This window comes from Cottoperca gobio, chromosome 15, assembly GCF_900634415.1.
Source record: "Cottoperca gobio chromosome 15, fCotGob3.1, whole genome shotgun sequence".
Classification (NCBI taxonomy): domain Eukaryota; kingdom Metazoa; phylum Chordata; class Actinopteri; order Perciformes; family Bovichtidae; genus Cottoperca; species Cottoperca gobio.
In genome coordinates, this window is record NC_041369.1 from 17,381,535 (window position 1) to 17,398,018 (window position 16,484).

At 42.5% G+C, this 16,484-nt stretch overlaps 1 protein-coding gene across 1 annotated transcript in view; it reads left to right on the forward strand.

The window, feature by feature from the left end:
• LOC115019773 (ankyrin-3-like) overlaps positions 1–16,484 on the forward strand; it is a 124,499-nt gene that overhangs the window by 69,345 nt on the left and 38,670 nt on the right. The window contains exons 8-24 of the mRNA XM_029449356.1: positions 1,270–1,368; positions 2,633–2,731; positions 2,974–3,072; positions 3,571–3,768; positions 4,396–4,494; positions 4,637–4,735; positions 5,268–5,366; positions 5,470–5,667; positions 7,525–7,623; positions 9,489–9,587; positions 10,963–11,160; positions 11,396–11,494; positions 12,375–12,473; positions 12,773–12,871; positions 13,042–13,137; positions 14,500–14,572; positions 14,777–14,833. Coding sequence (XP_029305216.1) covers positions 1,270–1,368; positions 2,633–2,731; positions 2,974–3,072; positions 3,571–3,768; positions 4,396–4,494; positions 4,637–4,735; positions 5,268–5,366; positions 5,470–5,667; positions 7,525–7,623; positions 9,489–9,587; positions 10,963–11,160; positions 11,396–11,494; positions 12,375–12,473; positions 12,773–12,871; positions 13,042–13,137; positions 14,500–14,572; positions 14,777–14,833 — 1,909 coding nt within the window. The remainder of the gene's footprint in view (positions 1–1,269; positions 1,369–2,632; positions 2,732–2,973; positions 3,073–3,570; positions 3,769–4,395; positions 4,495–4,636; positions 4,736–5,267; positions 5,367–5,469; positions 5,668–7,524; positions 7,624–9,488; positions 9,588–10,962; positions 11,161–11,395; positions 11,495–12,374; positions 12,474–12,772; positions 12,872–13,041; positions 13,138–14,499; positions 14,573–14,776; positions 14,834–16,484) is intronic.

Consider the following 16,484-nt stretch of genomic DNA (forward strand, 5'->3'; position numbering starts at 1 on the left):
GACAAAATGTTTTCCTAATGTGTCCTGACACAGTCCTTCCATGAAACTGATTAATGTGATAACCAGTGTTAGCATGAGAAGTGGTTATCATTCATTGAAAAGCAGCGGTTTGTCCATTACCTGCATGGCAACCAAAATCCCTATCAAGCTGTAAATGAGCCCAGCCTTCTAGCAGCAGGACAGTTAGTCGAATTAGTTTACGACCATCTATTGATTGTAGTTGTTCTAATCCTCAACCTTTACTGTACACCTAAAACATTTTGCATGGGACCAAAGCAACACTTCGACACCGCTTCTATGGTAACAAGGGCCCCTTGGTCACACCAAAGTCAGGTGGACACCTCCTGTGTGTGCCGGTTTTGGTTGGCATTGTTTCTGGCTTTGGCAGGCAGGTCAGTTATCAGGTATGATTCATCCAAAAATGGCTTTGTTGATCTGAGGCTCCTGCATCTTGGTACACATATTTACATAGTACTCTGAATGAAAGGAGATGGAAGAAAGACTTTTGAAGAAACATTTTTGTGGATCATTTAAATGTTTTTTTTTTACCTCACTTTCCTAATTAGATTTTTTAAGTGTAAAACAATGCCGTAGTGTTTCTGGTTGTCTGGACACCATATATCAACACATGTCTGAGCACCTGCTGTCCGCTGGATTATTGCTTATTTGAAATTGGGATGCCTATGATTAGATAGTTAAATGCGAGACTCATTCACTCATTGGACAGATTGTTTCCACTGTCCTTCTCTTGCTTTGACAGCTGTTGCTGGATAAGCCAGGGGTTTAGTTGGGAAATTACTTTCATTTAAGATGTTATCAAATGGACATTAGGTTCATTTGCAGGATCATTTGTACACACTAAAAGAATCAGTGTAAATGAGATGAGCTAGATTACCGGTAAATAACATCTGTCAAACTGGACTTGTGTATTAACACTCAGGCTTGTATAGTGCAGCTTTACCTTTCCCAGTGTGATAGTGCAGTGAGTTGTGTTTCAGTATCATGAAAGCACATAGAAGCCCTGATGCTATACTGAATCCAAAGCCCCTGTAGTTGTCAGCATACTATTGGCCCCATGTTTGATGCTTCAATAACTGGACTTTCTCTGCCTCTGTGGGGAAAGTCAGGTGTTAGTGTGTCCTCGTCTGTACCACCTGTGTAGGCTGCTATAAAGCTCCAAGTCTGTGCTGTACATGCGTGCTGCGTTTCATAATGTAACGCGCGTGCTTGTCTGTTGTGTGTGTTTGTTCGCCTTTCTCCGATCCTCAGAGTGGTTTCACCCCCCTCCACATCGCGGCTCACTATGGCAACATTAACGTGGCCACGCTGCTGCTGAACAGAGGAGCTGCTGTGGACTTCACGGCTCGGGTGAGTTTGTGCTGCCCTCTGCTGTTTGGGAGGGGTATTACCAACATGCAGGGTAAACGAGAGTGAAGGTGTAGAGCAGGGGTGTCAAACTCATTTTAGTTCAGGGGCCACATACGGCCCAATTTGATCTCAAGTGGGCCGGAGCAGTAACATTAAAGCATAATAACCTTTAAATAACCCTAACTCCAAATGTTTCCCTTTGTTTTAGTGCAAAAAAGTACAAATGCATTCTGTAAATGTTCACATTTAATGAACTATCTTTTTACTAAATATTATGAACAACCTGAAATTTCTTAAGAAAAATAACAACGTTACAACAACAATGTTATGCCTCAGTTTATCATTATGTACATTTACAACTTACCAATTACAGTGTATCTACAAAGTGTTGATTGAGTTCAAAATGTACTGCTTTGTATCAAACATGATGATGATGGTAAAGCTGTTTTGTATACTTAGTATCTGTGGTGATCCACAAGTCACATCAACGGACGGTGTTTAACAGACGGCCCCCTGATGAAAGCTGAAAACGTTTAATGAACAAAGCACGGTGTACTGGAGTGGAGTTTTAATTTGGAAGCTCACTCACACCGGTCTGCAGCTCGCTGTGTGTGCCTTCTCAAAGTTACACACTGTAAACAGCTAACAAGAGGCACCATTATCATTTACTTTAAGTGGGCGCGGGGTAACAAGTCCCCTACTGTCCTTTAAATAAACACAGCAGTGTAATTGCTGCACTAGCTGATATGCCTCTCGGTGTTCATAATAGGTGCATCACTGGACAAGGCTGCACTCTTAGTTGAAATAAAATCTGGATATAATAAACAAAGTAAAACTACATTTCATTTACTGTGATATGTACATGGTTATGCGACAGCAGGTGCCATTAAACATGTGTTTCTTTCCTCATTAGCAGTGGCCCGTAATTTGTTGGCTAGTGTGTGAAGAAGTGTTGTGTTGTGTTTGTGCTGCTTTTTTGACACTGATTACAGCTTAGGTCCAAAGAGCTACGCTACCGCAGTGGAGATAGACAATGTAGCCTTAATAAGGAGATTATAGGGTTTGTATTAGAACCAGAAATAAAGGCATCACAATATATTTACAGTCCACAAGATTACATGTTATATATATCTAATGAAAGAATTCAATTTAATTGTAGGCTTTTAAAATGAGCATGCATAATGTTAGCTTTTGTGTCAATTATAAACGATTGCATATCATTTGACGGCTGAATCTTAACACCACGTTCCTCTTTTTTGTTTAGAATGACATCACGCCGCTTCATGTGGCTTCAAAAAGGGGCAACAGCAACATGGTCAAGCTGTTGCTGGACAGAGGGTCCAAAATCGATGCAAAGACCAAGGTGAGACCCAATTCTCCTCTGAAAACTGTAAGACATTCAGAAGCGCACGGGGCTGAATGATAGAGTTTGTTGGAGACATAAGTCATCAAATGAAAAGTTTTATAAACTATGTTAAATGTACAATGTATATTCTTTACTCATTTAGCTTGAACTACTAAACATATGCCAATTACATTTTTTGTAGAATATTTTTTTGTCTCCTGTGATTTATCAACACTTTTGCTGTCTTCCTTCTTCTTCAGGATGGTCTGACTCCTCTTCACTGTGGGGCGAGGAGCGGGCACGAGCAGGTGGTAGAAATCCTACTAGACCGAGGAGCACCTTTCCTCTCCAAGACCAAGGTAGCTACTGGGACGATCAATTCAAGAGACGCTGCTTAGCTTAGAATAGGAAAGGGAAAGTCACAACTACATGTGTTTTCACTGCCTGTTAGAAAACAGAATAGGGTGGACATTGTTTATAACATTGTAATACAGATGTTTGTATAAACGATCTTTGCTAAGCACACCGAGCTATTTGACATCTTTGACATGTTGTTGCTCTAGTAACGTCTGTGCGACCTCTCCAGAACAGCCTGTCGCCGCTGCGTAGCGCTACAGTTTGACCGCGCAGGACGACCAGTGTAACAAAATAGACATTGTTGTAATGACCTCGTTATAACAATGCTTCTGTTACCTTCTCAACAACTTCCTGCACAGTCTTTCTGCGCAGCACATGGCCACGCCCTAACTCACTGTGTCTGTGTGTCCATCTGTCTATGTGTACGTCTGCGTTTGTGTTTGTCTCTCTCTCTTTGTCTCGTTCTCTCTCTGTCTTTGCCTCTCTCCGCCCCACTATAGAATGGGCTATCACCGCTCCACATGGCCACTCAGGGAGACCACCTGAACTGCGTCCAGCTCCTTCTCCAGCACGACGTGCCGGTGGACGACGTCACCAACGACTACCTGACGGCGCTGCACGTTGCTGCCCACTGTGGTCACTACAAGGTGGCCAAGCTCATCGTGGACAAGAAGGCCAACCCGAACGCCAAGGCGCTGGTAGGGATGAAGGGGTGGACAGGGCGGGAGGGATGGGGGGTGTAAATGAAAAGTGACATAGTAAATATAACATATAATATATTACTTTATTTAAGAAAGAAAGACACTAGAATCTTAAAGAGAGACACTTCACAGGGGTGCTCTGACAAGACAGCATCACCACAAATGAATATTAAAAAACATAACATATAAAGAGAATAATAAAGGATCAGACAGATATGAAGGCAGACACTAGACTAGTAGTGATTGCTAGTCACCAAAATAAACAAAATGTTTTTATATTTGATTTTCTTTCTGGATAAAAACAAATCTAATCATTCGAAATGTTTTGCTTAGAAAAAATAATAATAATGGAATAATTCATTTAAAATTAAATTTTACAATTGCATTCTGCAAGTTTTGTGTTTGCACGAATCAGGATTTGAGAGAGAGTAGAATAATTGAGAGGAAGGTTTCTTCGTCACCCTTGTACATTTTTCTGCACCACCCATTCATTTCCTGGCAGATCATTTGCTTCCCCTTATCAGCCAAATAAAAGCAGTAACAGATGTCTTGCGGAGGAGTCCACCCCTAACGGTAAAGATACCACAGTCTGGGCTTTACACGTTTCTTTCTTTCTGTGTGCAGAATGGTTTCACTCCGCTTCACATTGCCTGCAAGAAGAACAGAGTCAAAGTGATGGAGCTGTTGCTGAAACATGGAGCGTCTATCCAGGCTGTCACTGAGGTACTGAGTACTATTTTCTGCTTGACTCTACCTTTTTAGAAGGGTTTTATTTCAACTTTTTTTTTAACTATTCTGAGCTGTACCATTGTATACATTGTGACTTTAATAGTGCATATCTTTGTTTGGACTCGTTTGCCTACAGTCTGGCCTGACGCCCATTCATGTGGCAGCCTTCATGGGCCATGAGAACATTGTCCATGCACTGACACACCACGGAGCTTCACCCAACACGACCAATGTAGTGAGTGGATACTTTGTAATTCACTGTTACATCAAATACACTGAACAAAAATTTTAAACGCAACACTTTTTGCTTTCGCTACCATTTTACACAAGTTTAAATAACATTTATTTTTAGACTTTTTCTATGCACACAAAAGGCTCATTTCTCTCACATGTTGTGCACAAGATGCTTGTTTAACAGCATGATTATTACACAGGTGAGCCTTGGGCTGGGCCTCTCTAAAATGTGCAGTTTTATCTTGACTAAAGATATTTCTTAGGCACTCTGAACTATGGATTTCACAAGACTAGAGCTAAAGATATGCATGTTTTGGTCACACGTGAAGACAATACTTCTGTGCCAGATGCAAAGTCTTGAATCTTACATTTCCACTAGTGAAAATTGGGAGCAAAAACAAAAGTTTTGCCTTTTATATGTTTGTTCATTTGTACATTTTACTACATCAAATCTATCTAGCTGTTCGGTGTTCAAATCCCACATCATTGCATTTGAAAGCTCCCACTAACAGCTGTTTCTGTGTGCGTTCCAGAGAGGAGAGACATCTCTCCACATGGCAGCCAGGGCAGGCCAGGCAGACGTAGTCCGATACTTGCTCAAGAACGGAGCCAAGGTGGAGACCAAGTCCAAGGTCAGAACACTGAGCTACGTTATCAATCACTGTGTCGTGAAGAAAAGAAAAAAAACACAATGAGAAAATACTGGGCCAAAAGTCACGTTCTCCTTCTTCGCAGGATGACCAGACAGCGTTGCACATCTCCAGTCGGCTGGGGAAAGTCGACATTGTCCAACAGCTGCTGCAGTGCGGCGCCTCTGCCAACGCCGCCACCACCTCAGGCTACACCCCCCTTCACCTGGCTGCTCGCGAAGGACACCAAGATGTTGCTGCCATGCTGCTGGAGAACGGAGCCTTGCTCTGCTCCTCAACTAAGGTGGGTCTGATGGAGGATCTTATTTGAGTGCATGAAGTCACGGAGTTGGATGTCTCTATTTCAAAACAAACATCTGAGGACAGACTTTGTTGTGTTAGCTCGGTGAAATTAAGAACGAGGTTCACTGTTTGTCTTACTGTCCTGTCTACGAGCACATAAGGAGGTTCTTTTTTAGTAAAATCACCTCCAGTTATGTTGATAATGAACTTGAGTTGTGCTTCAGGAAGGGAACCTCTCTTGAAGATGATTTTATCTGCCAAGCTTGGAAAGCAGTAAAACTATGTTTAATGTTATGAAATGTTTGACTGCAATTGTATGTTTGGTTGCTTGAAAGCTCTTGAGGGTTGGGCACCTTGTGTGCATGACACGAAATATACGGAATTCAATCAATCTGAAGAACCAAGCATCCCAGAGCAGACCGTCTTCCTCATGTCAGTACCACGTATCTCCACTAGTGGGCACCAGTTATCAGTGTCTAGCCCCCATGGTGCTTGTCTTACCATGTTTATTATTCAGAGTTAGTTGCTGCTGATATATTCTGTCGTCAAAACAAAAGCATTCGCAGTCTCCAGTTATGAGGCCATTAACCTGCCTATAAAACGGCACATAAGGCTCAAGCATGTTGAGTTCTGTCTCATAAAGACATGTCCACATTCAGGTCAGTGGTAGTATTAGTGTTGGCCCAGTAAGACAAGACTCTTCTTTTACCTCAGGAGAGTTTCCTATCAATGCAGCCCACCGTGGAGGGATGATGTCAGTTTTCGGTGCCGTTGGTTTCACATCACATATGACTAATTGCACGGATCAAGGTCAAAAAGAGATTTAGAGTATACTTCAAGGAATTGGTTGGTGCATGTGTGTGATTGTCTGTTGCTGGGGGCTGTCTCTGAAGGTGACCTCTGTCAGTGGAACAGATTAATGAACGGTAAACCCCATGGTGCCAGTGCTCTCACTGTCTCTCTCACTCACTCTCTCTCTCTCTCACGCACGCACACACACACACACACACACACACACACACACACACACACAAACAAACACACACACACACACACACACACACACAAACACAAACTGCATCTTTTGGGACATCACCTGAGTCAGCTGTTCAACTAAATGATGTCACACGAACGGAGGAGATGTGAGATGAAAACCATGAATTGACCTTATTTCAGAAAATAATTTGAAAAAAGTGCCTACATTTAGAAACATTTAGAAACATTTAGAAACATTTAGAAACATTTAGAAACATTTAGAAACATTTAGAAACATTTCAAAGTAACATCTCTATCCAGCAACCTGTCTTCTCTAAAATGACCCTTTCCTGTATAAACCGTATGAATACTAAACCAATCACTCAAATTAGGACATAGCGTTTCAGAGCGTGGAATGGGAATCTGGTGGAGACCCACATTCTTCAGAAGAATTTGACCTAATGTCTTAAAATATCTTCACATACACACAGGATAGAAGCCAGGATTAACATAATCACATTATACAACAGCCATTTATAGAATACACAAGGAAATCAGAGCCTTTGGCTTAGTTTCTCAGGGTATCACACACCTTGTTGTTAAGACTAAATTAGTCATGCACAGATAATACTCATTTAGTTTTAATGTAGTTTATTAAAGGAAACTAAACTAAACTTACTGTAGTAGGAAACTAAACGTAGTTATTTCCATCTATGTGAGAAACTATGTTGTTATGAAGAAGAGCTCGACCCCAGGGCTGACCTAAAACAAGCGCAAACATTCACTTCCTGTTTTAAATACACGTCTCTAGTCCTCCTCTCTACCCTCTCCATCTTTCCACTCTCGTTCTTATTGTTGATGTATTTTACTTTGTGTTCAACAGAAAGGGTTCAGTCCTCTGCATGTGGCAGCAAAGTACGGCAAGATGGAGGTGGCCAGTCTGCTCCTACAGAAGAGAGCTGCGCCTGATGCTGCTGGAAAGGTGAGATGTCTTTAAAAAAAAAAAAAACTTTTAAGGGTGTTTACAGATGTGTTGCTGCTGGAAAACATGAGCTGTCTGAGGAGGGAGGGGCCTGGCACGGAAATGACTCCACATATGAGGCAGGAGATGACACTCCTACACAAAGCAGAGAAAATGGAGGCAATAGGAGAACAACCAATAACAGTGTGTGTCAGGATCAGAGCCTTAGTGTTCAAATACTCCTTAAAAAAGAAGTGCTAAGAAAACAGCCGATAGGATTATTAGAAGCTGTACGTAGAAGACAACTTATAGAAGACAGAAACATGCAGCTGTTGAGTTTCCCTTAAGCTTTGAAACGATTTGTGGATTACACAGTTTAACTTTTTTCCGGTGAGATCGGGGCAACATATGTCCAAAAGCAGGAGGTCATTCAGAACATTTATAAACCTGCAAGCCTTTCTGTCGCCTGCCCTTATCCAACCTGTCTCTCGGAGAGTAAACAGAACTCTTTTGGAGTTGTATTTTCCAAGCTGGGGGAGGTTGTGTGGAGGAGTGGCAGGTTTAGGTCTGATCCCAGAACAACACAGCCAACAGATGCTTGTCCTGTTGTGAAAACCTTCTGGGTAGATTTGCTTTTATTCCCCTGATGATGCTCTCATTCCACCTCCACATGCACCCTTGTACAAACGCATTTGTATACGCATGCACACACACTGATAATAGTGTTCGCTAGTTGCGTGTGTGTGTGTGTGTGTGTGTGTGTGTGTGTGTGTGTGTGTGTGTGTGTGTGTCTGTGCCACCATCTGAGAGCGTTTAACATAATGGCAGTCAGGTATGATAATGAAGCTTCCACGCTGCTCGGTGGTCCCAGTGTAATACTGAGTCCAAAAACAAAGCAAAGTTGCACCTTTTATTGCAGTTACTTTCTTCTCATTTTCTTTTGAGATGAAAAGAAACACAATAACTTATTTGGTTTCCTCACGTTTTGACCCAAAATGTTATAAAAGCCTCGCCCCTCTCCAGGACTTTACACACAAGCATCTTATTTGAGTGTCTCAACACATTGACATGCTGCTACCGCTGCTGCTAGCACTCTAAAGCTGCCTTCGTATGATAGGAAACGCTCTACCTCACGGTGAGCGCAGAGCCTCGCGGTGAAGGCAGCTAGATAGTTTTGTTTCTATGGTACCCTCCCCTGCTTGCCTGTGCCGCTTCAAACAGCTGTTCTCTCATTGGTTGCGCTTTGAAAGGTCAGCGGCAATCGAGGTCAAAGTTGAAATAATCTGAACTTTGAGCGCAGCGCATTGATTTTTATCCATTTTGTTAATGGATAAAGGTGTTTAAGGGGTACAATGCTACATCGGTGGAGTTCTCTTTTAAGTTTCAAGCAAAGTTGACATTTTGGAGATACTTTTCATAGGACAACGAAGACATGCTCTCCAACTGCTTCTTCTTCTCTTCTTCTTCTGCTTCTTCTTCTTCTTCTTCTGCTTCTTCTTCTTTCTGCTTCTGCTTCTTCTTCTTCTTCTGCTTCTTCTTCTTCTTCTTCTTCTTCTTCTTCTTCTTCTTCTTCTTCTTCTTCTGCTTCTTCTTCTTCTGCTTCTTCTGCTTCTTCTTCTTCTTCTTGCTTCTTCTTCTTCTTCTGCTTCTTCTTCTTCTTCTTCTTCTTCTGCTTCTTCTTCTTCTTCTTCTAGATTTCAGCATGAACTTGTTTCTCTAAACTGTCTCTTGCACTAACTATCTGCCATCAGTTTGATGTCCATCTCACTTTATGTCTCTACATACTGTTGGTTCAGTTCTTTCATTTTACTCATCGGCGTATTTGTGCTTGTGTGTGTTCGCTGATCTTCTAACCTGGTGTGTGTGTGTGTGCTTGGGTGTTTTAGAGTGGGCTAACTCCACTGCATGTAGCCGCTCACTACGATAATCAGAGAGTGGCACTGCTGCTGCTGGATCAGGGAGCTTCCCCACACGCTGCGGCCAAGGTATCTACCCGAACATGCATTAACACACATACTACAATGAATTCACCTGGATTTTGCCCTCAGTGCCATCTCAGACTATTTAAAAAAGTTCTGTATGTAATGCGTGAATATCTAATGCTCACCCTTTCCCCCCCCCCTCATTCCATCTTGTCCAGTCTGTGACGTTGTGGCTTGAATTGAGCTCGTCCTGTCAACATATTGGACTCGTGTGGAGAGCACATGAATGGACTGTTGATGTGTTGTCGTAAATTACTCCAGAGTCCGTCACTATTTCAAACCACCCACTTTTATGAAGTTGGTTCCAGAGCTGTACATTTTGTGTGTTCCCAATTAAAAAAGCATGTAATGTCTAAATGTCTAAAGAAATGTCTAACAGACACAAACACACACACATGGTCGGTGAGTTATGGTTCGTCTCCTGCTTGGCTTTGGTAGACTGTCAAAACCACAGAACAAGTATGAGAAGAATAAGAGAACTGCCAACAAAACATGGCAGGAAATTCATGTTTTTAGCTGACATTGAATGTCTCCTGCAATACGAGACAAAAGCTTGTAAATGTAATTTATACTTGTTTTCCGTCTCCTGCTATCTCTCTCTCTCTCTCCCTCTCTCTCTCTCTCTCTCTCTCTCTCTCTCTCCCTCTCTCTCTCTCTCTCTCTCCCTCTCTCTATCTCTCTCTCTCTCTCTCTCTCTCTCTCTCTCTCTTTCTTAATCTGTATCTGTTTCTATTTATTCCTCCCTTCTTGCCACACTCTTAGTCAGTTCTCCCTCCCTCCCTCCCTCCCTCCCTCCCTCCATCCCTCCCTTTCTCTCAGTTTGTGCTTAATTTGGTGTGCTTGGTCTAATTTAAGGACTTTTGGATCCGTCTGTATTCTTGTCTAGAAGTGTTTGATCACATGTGGCAGAAAACATGCTGCATGTGTCGTATTATTGAAACTAATGACTTGTGAAATAAGTCTCAGTGTAAACAGCATAAGAAATGAGGACATTTTTAAATGAACTTGTGACTTCAGTAGTTTTAGAGCTCATCTTCACCAAACACAGTGACAGTGGTGACCCTAGAAATATAAATATGGCACAGTCTTGATTTAGGATCAGGCTCTTTCAGTGTTCTGTCCTGTAATTATATGAAATGTATTGTATGTAATGAAACAACCCTTTTCATACTTCAGTCTATAATGTATAAAGTGTATTCCATGTTCATTCAGAATGGAATAAAATACATTATAGAAGATGACACCTAATGAAAATCTTCCCTGTTTTACACAACAGAGAGCGAAATTAGCCAATTCCTATGAATTAGATTAAATAATACACTAAAGTAGAGGAGGAGCTCAACCCATCCTCCTGACCCCTGCATCTCTTTTACCTCAGAATGGCTACACGCCGCTTCACATCGCTGCCAAAAAGAACCAAATGGACATTGGGACCACACTGCTGGAGTACGGCGCCGACACCAACGCGGTGACGCGGCAAGGCATCAGCCCCATTCACCTGGCAGCGCAGGAGGGCAGCGTTGATCTGGTGTCACTGCTGTTGACCAAGAGCGCCAACGTCAACATGTGCAATAAGGTGAAATCTGTGACGGAGCTGCAGTGTGTTCGCGACAAGTTCATTCATTCACACAAACTGTACACACACAAAAATGCAGCTTTACAAATACACAAACGCCCAGCCCGTTATCGTTGCTAGTCTCACTTTAATCACCGTTTTGGGAATGTGGATAAAGATAACGACACAGTCTCGTTATTGTCTCTCACCGTAACAAATGTACATGTTTGTGTGTGTCCTTTTCCTCATTTGACAGAGCGGACTTACACCACTCCACTTAGCAGCTCAGGAAGACAAGGTCAATGTTGCAGAAGTCCTTCTCAACCACGGGGCTGATATCAACCTACAAACAAAGGTAACGCCTTCTCTGATTTTATATATACACATAAAATAACCTTTCATTTACACGCTTTTCTCGATTTGAAGTGGATTTCTCTGTATAGTTTAGTTCAGTGTATCCATGGCAGCAGAAGATTGGCGCACACACACACACACACACACACACACACACGTTCGTCCTCAATCATCTCAGGTGCTACATAAATAAAGGATTGATACCTGAGTGCAAGGTGTTCATGTCTTTATGGATGTACCCCACACTGCAGCAAACACATGCACGCACACACACACACACTCATGCACACACACACACACACACACACACACACACACACACACACACACACACATGCAGATGCACATGCTCTAATATTCAGTCACACTCTGCCAGTTTCATTCACTTACACACAGACACACACACGTGGGCCCCATAAAGGGCTGTTCACGTTCACTGAGACAAACCTGCAGCAGCTGAAGGTTGGACTAACACAAGGTTATGTGGTGTGTGCATGTGTGTGTGTGTGTTTATTTGTGCTGACAGGACAGTTGTTTACAGCAAATAGGTTATTCACTCACTGATCTCCTCCATTACCATTATGCACTGTACTCATAATTCAACAAGGACATGCAATATGATGCCGTTTTGAAGCGGTATTTACAATCAAAGATAGCATGCTAAGAAGTGGAAGCAAATGAACTGTTCCCTTGAAAACTATGAGTTTAATCTTCCAATATAATTCAACATTTGTATAAAATGCACCGAATTCCTTCATTTGTTTTAATAAATCAGTTTGTTGAAAAGCTGTAACAAGATGAGGCCGTCAGTCAGAATACGTAACTATATATTCCTCCTCTTTTCATCGCCTCTTTAATGTCTGCGTCTCTTCTTCATGCAGATGGGTTACACTCCGCTGCACGTGGCCTGTCACTATGGCAACGCAAAGATGGCAAACATCCTGGTGCAGAACCAAGCCAGAGTCAACGGCCAAACAAAGGTGAAAAAAAAAAGCACATACACAACCTCACATGCTCCTGGTTTTGTGTAGATTTTCTTTCACATCTAAATGTAATATTTCTCTCTCTCTCTCTCTCTGGCTCTGTCTCTCTCTCTGTCTGTCACTGTGTCTCTCTCTCTCTGTCTCTCTCTCTCTGTCTCTGTCTCTCTCTCTGTCTGTCACTGTCTCTCTCTCTCTCTGTCTCTCTCTCTCTGTCTCTGTCTCTGTCTCTCTCTCTCTCTCTCTCTCTCTCTCTCTCTCTCTCTCTCTGTCTGTCTCTGGTGTGTGTCTCTGTCTAGAACGGGTACACTCCTCTACACCAAGCAGCTCAGCAGGGCCACACCCACATCATCAACCTGCTGCTTCAGCACGGGGCCTCGGCCAACGAGCTCACCCTGGTCAGTGCACAAACACACTGGCACAGACACACATACACACACACACACACACACACACACACACACACACACAAGCACACGCTCCAACTGAGCTGAAGCGTGATAAAATACTGAATGCTCTTTTGTGTTTCCCGCATGCCTCCTGTGAATAACTTCCTGTTGCTGGTCAGAACGGGAACACTGCCCTCTCTATCGCACGCCGTCTTGGATACATCTCTGTGGTGGACACGCTGAGGCCTATGACGGACGAAAACCTGACCACCGTGGTGAGACACTGTCTTCTTATCAACGGCATCTTGTATGGTTAAATGCAACACAATATCTTTCACAGATCTCAATCTCAGTGATATCATTGCAATCAGCAGCGACAAGGCAAGCAGTGATGAATAGTTAGGAGGGTTGCTAGATGAGTTATGAGTTAAATGTTTTAGTGTATCTTATTGAGCAGCTGTATTGAACTGAATTGTGACCGATTCTTCTCCCAAATTAAAACTTGGCTCGTCAGACAGCATCGTACTGTAAGTGGACTCAGTGTGTGAGTCCTGCAAATCAGCCGGCAAGTAAGTCAGTAAGTCACGCTGTGTCACATGTGTGAAGTTGTCCTGATTAGGAGAGAGAGGGAGAGATTGGAGATTAAAGTTTCTCCTCAAATAGCTCAGGTCACTAACAGCGATCTGATCCACACACGTGTCTGGAAGAAAGAGGGGGGGGGGGGGAGAGAAAGTGCAGAAGGAAGAGAGGCAGTGGGATGATGGAGAGGTGACGGGAGTGAGAGGGGGAACGGTAAGTGAAGAGACGGACAGAGAGGTCGCTGAGGATCCTGCACAATCAGCAGCAAAGTGAATTAGTCATAACTGTCTATGTGCAGTGAAGTAACCTAAAGAGCAAGGTCGTTTCCCTGCACCTGGCTGTGATGGATCTATTATTCACTGTGCAAACGCCTCTGCTGTTGTCTTATGTCTCTATTGAACCTACATCTGCAGCCTGTGGGACCTTCGTTGGTCAGTAATGCGGTGTGAAACGGCCTTCAAACATCCAGTATCAGTGCTTCTGACTGTGACGGGGGCCACGGCTAAGATTCAGTCAACGTCCATATTAGGAAACACACGAGAAGGTCACACGTTAGTTGGAATGTAAATGCTAAACTTGTCACAGTTGTCTCTAAAATATTTAGAGTTTCAGGTGATAAAGCACTTTTTAAATGGTTATGAGTGTCGACGGTGAACTCAGTGTGATCATTTGATGTATTATAATATTCTATATTAATATTAATATTAAGCATTTAGAACTGGTAGGGTCCTAACATTATTGTGGCCAAAATAATTCAGGATAACGATATTATTGCAATATATATAGATAATAATGCTATCTTTCAAATTAATTTACTTTGTTTTTTGTGCATTCAAATTAATCAGACTCAAAATATGAGTGTCGTGAAAAGGCAAGAATCCACAAGGCCTAACATCTGCCAACACATGTGTTTTATTAACATGATATCAATATTTCATTTGTTAAATATCACGGTCATAGCCAGTACCATTATATTGCTCCAGAATATAGATTTGTTTTTAGCAAAATAATGTTATTTTGCTAAAACTGAATCGTTCATCTTTTGTTCACGTTGACAGAGTGCATCAGAAAAACACAAAATCAACGTCCCGGAGACAATGAATGAGTTCCTCGACATGTCCGATGATGAAGGTACGTGACAAATGATCAAATGTTTTGCTTCATTCTCCTCATTTTCAACCATTGAGTACTAAAATGTAACTCATTTATAGTTGCAAACTGTTGCTGGGATGAGTAATATAAATACACTGCATGCTTTTCTTACCCTTGTGACTGTATGTGATGTCATTTTCGTTAACATGCATGTTTCACTGTATGTGTATCCAAATCGCACAGTCCGGGCCAATGTGCCAGAAATTCTCAATGAGGAGTCTTTTTCAGATGTCGATGAAGGTATTTGTCACCAGTTCGTTCTGTTTGTTTGTTTGCTTCCACTTTAACATAACGCGCTTCAGCAGAACTCACCTGAGCTTACCGTCAAGCTTTCGCTGTCCTGCTACTCCGCTTTGCTTTTCATTCTCAATAGAAAAATGTCCAGGCAAAGTCAGAATGCTCTCACTCGACACGCAGAGCACACGCACTTTAGTTTGTATGCAGTTTGCAGGCACTGTATGGACAAAGCAGTTCCACTGTTCAGGCCCAATTATATCGAAGAAATCCATCGAATGTTAGCTTTGAACCTGTTCTTGGTTGTCAGGCAGGTTTGAGTGTCTGTTTCTATTCACGAGCTGATGTTGTTTTCATTTAGCATCAACACGTTTGTCATTTTTAACTACTTGCACACCATAAGTCCCGTTGATTCGCCTCATCAAAGTTGCTTTGTGAAGTGTCAACCGGACTTCAAAGCCGCAATCTAATTGCAGTAGTTGCTGTGAGAGAATAAAACAAAGTCAATGTGACTCATTTTATAATTCAGATGACAGACTGTGAAAAGGCCTGCATACATTCAATGAAATAAACGTGTCTTACTGTATGTAAACCTCAATACGTTACATGACATTAACAATCGTAGCTAGCAGCAGAACAGCTGCTGTAGCACTGCCAGGTTTATGTCACATTGACACATGAAGTCACATTGTCTGCCCACTTCAGTCTTCTGCCCTTTGTTTTGAAACCACAGAGCCAACAGGTCTGTAAAATTGATGAGCTTGTTCATGTGCTGTTGCCTAGTGGACATTCAGGGGGTGGGGGGGGGGGGGGGGGGGGGGGGTTCTCTGTCAGGTGATACAGCCAGACTCAACAAGTTGCGTACACACACATATCAGGTGATAAAGGATGAGGGTGCACTGTTAGCTGTATGATGAAGATCCTCATTGGCATAACTATGATTCAGTGTGTTATCACTACCACGCAGGAATTATAAATAAGAGTATCCATATATCATGTATCATGTCCTCCACATAAACTGTTTATACTGTGTGCATAATTCATTACCGTTGTTCTAGTGCAGTGCGGCCTTGATATTCACTTTGCCCAACAGAAAGCAGCACCAGACTGGTGCCTGCACTCCTTCATCCCTGTGTGTGCGTGTGCGTGTGTGTGTGTGTGTGTGTGTGTGTGTGTGTGTGTGTGTGTGTGTGTGTGTGTGTGTGTGTGTTAGAGGAAGTAAAGAGTTTCCACATCTCTGTTTAATCCTATATGGGGGAAGCCAATCCTATTAAGCTGTAGGTGTGAGGGACACTCCTGGTCTCTGGCTGTTTTGTTTGTGTGTGTGTGTGTGTGTGTGTGTGTGTGTGTGTGTGTGTGTGTGTGTGTGTGTGTGTGTGTGTGTCTGTGTGTGTCTGTGTGTGTTGGCCTGCCTGTGTGATCACATGCTCAGGCTTTCTATAGACTACTATAGCCACTGATTGTACCATCTTTAGACTTAACTCTTTGTTGTGCTCTGCTGTCTTGTCAGTGTAGTAGAGTATCTCCATAATCCCTCCAGCACTGGCATTAGAGGACATTACTACAGTTGATGTACACTGAAGGTCTTCAGCTGTCAAAAAGATTAATCTCTTCGTCATCAACTACATTAATCGATTAATCCGTTTGAGTCATGTTT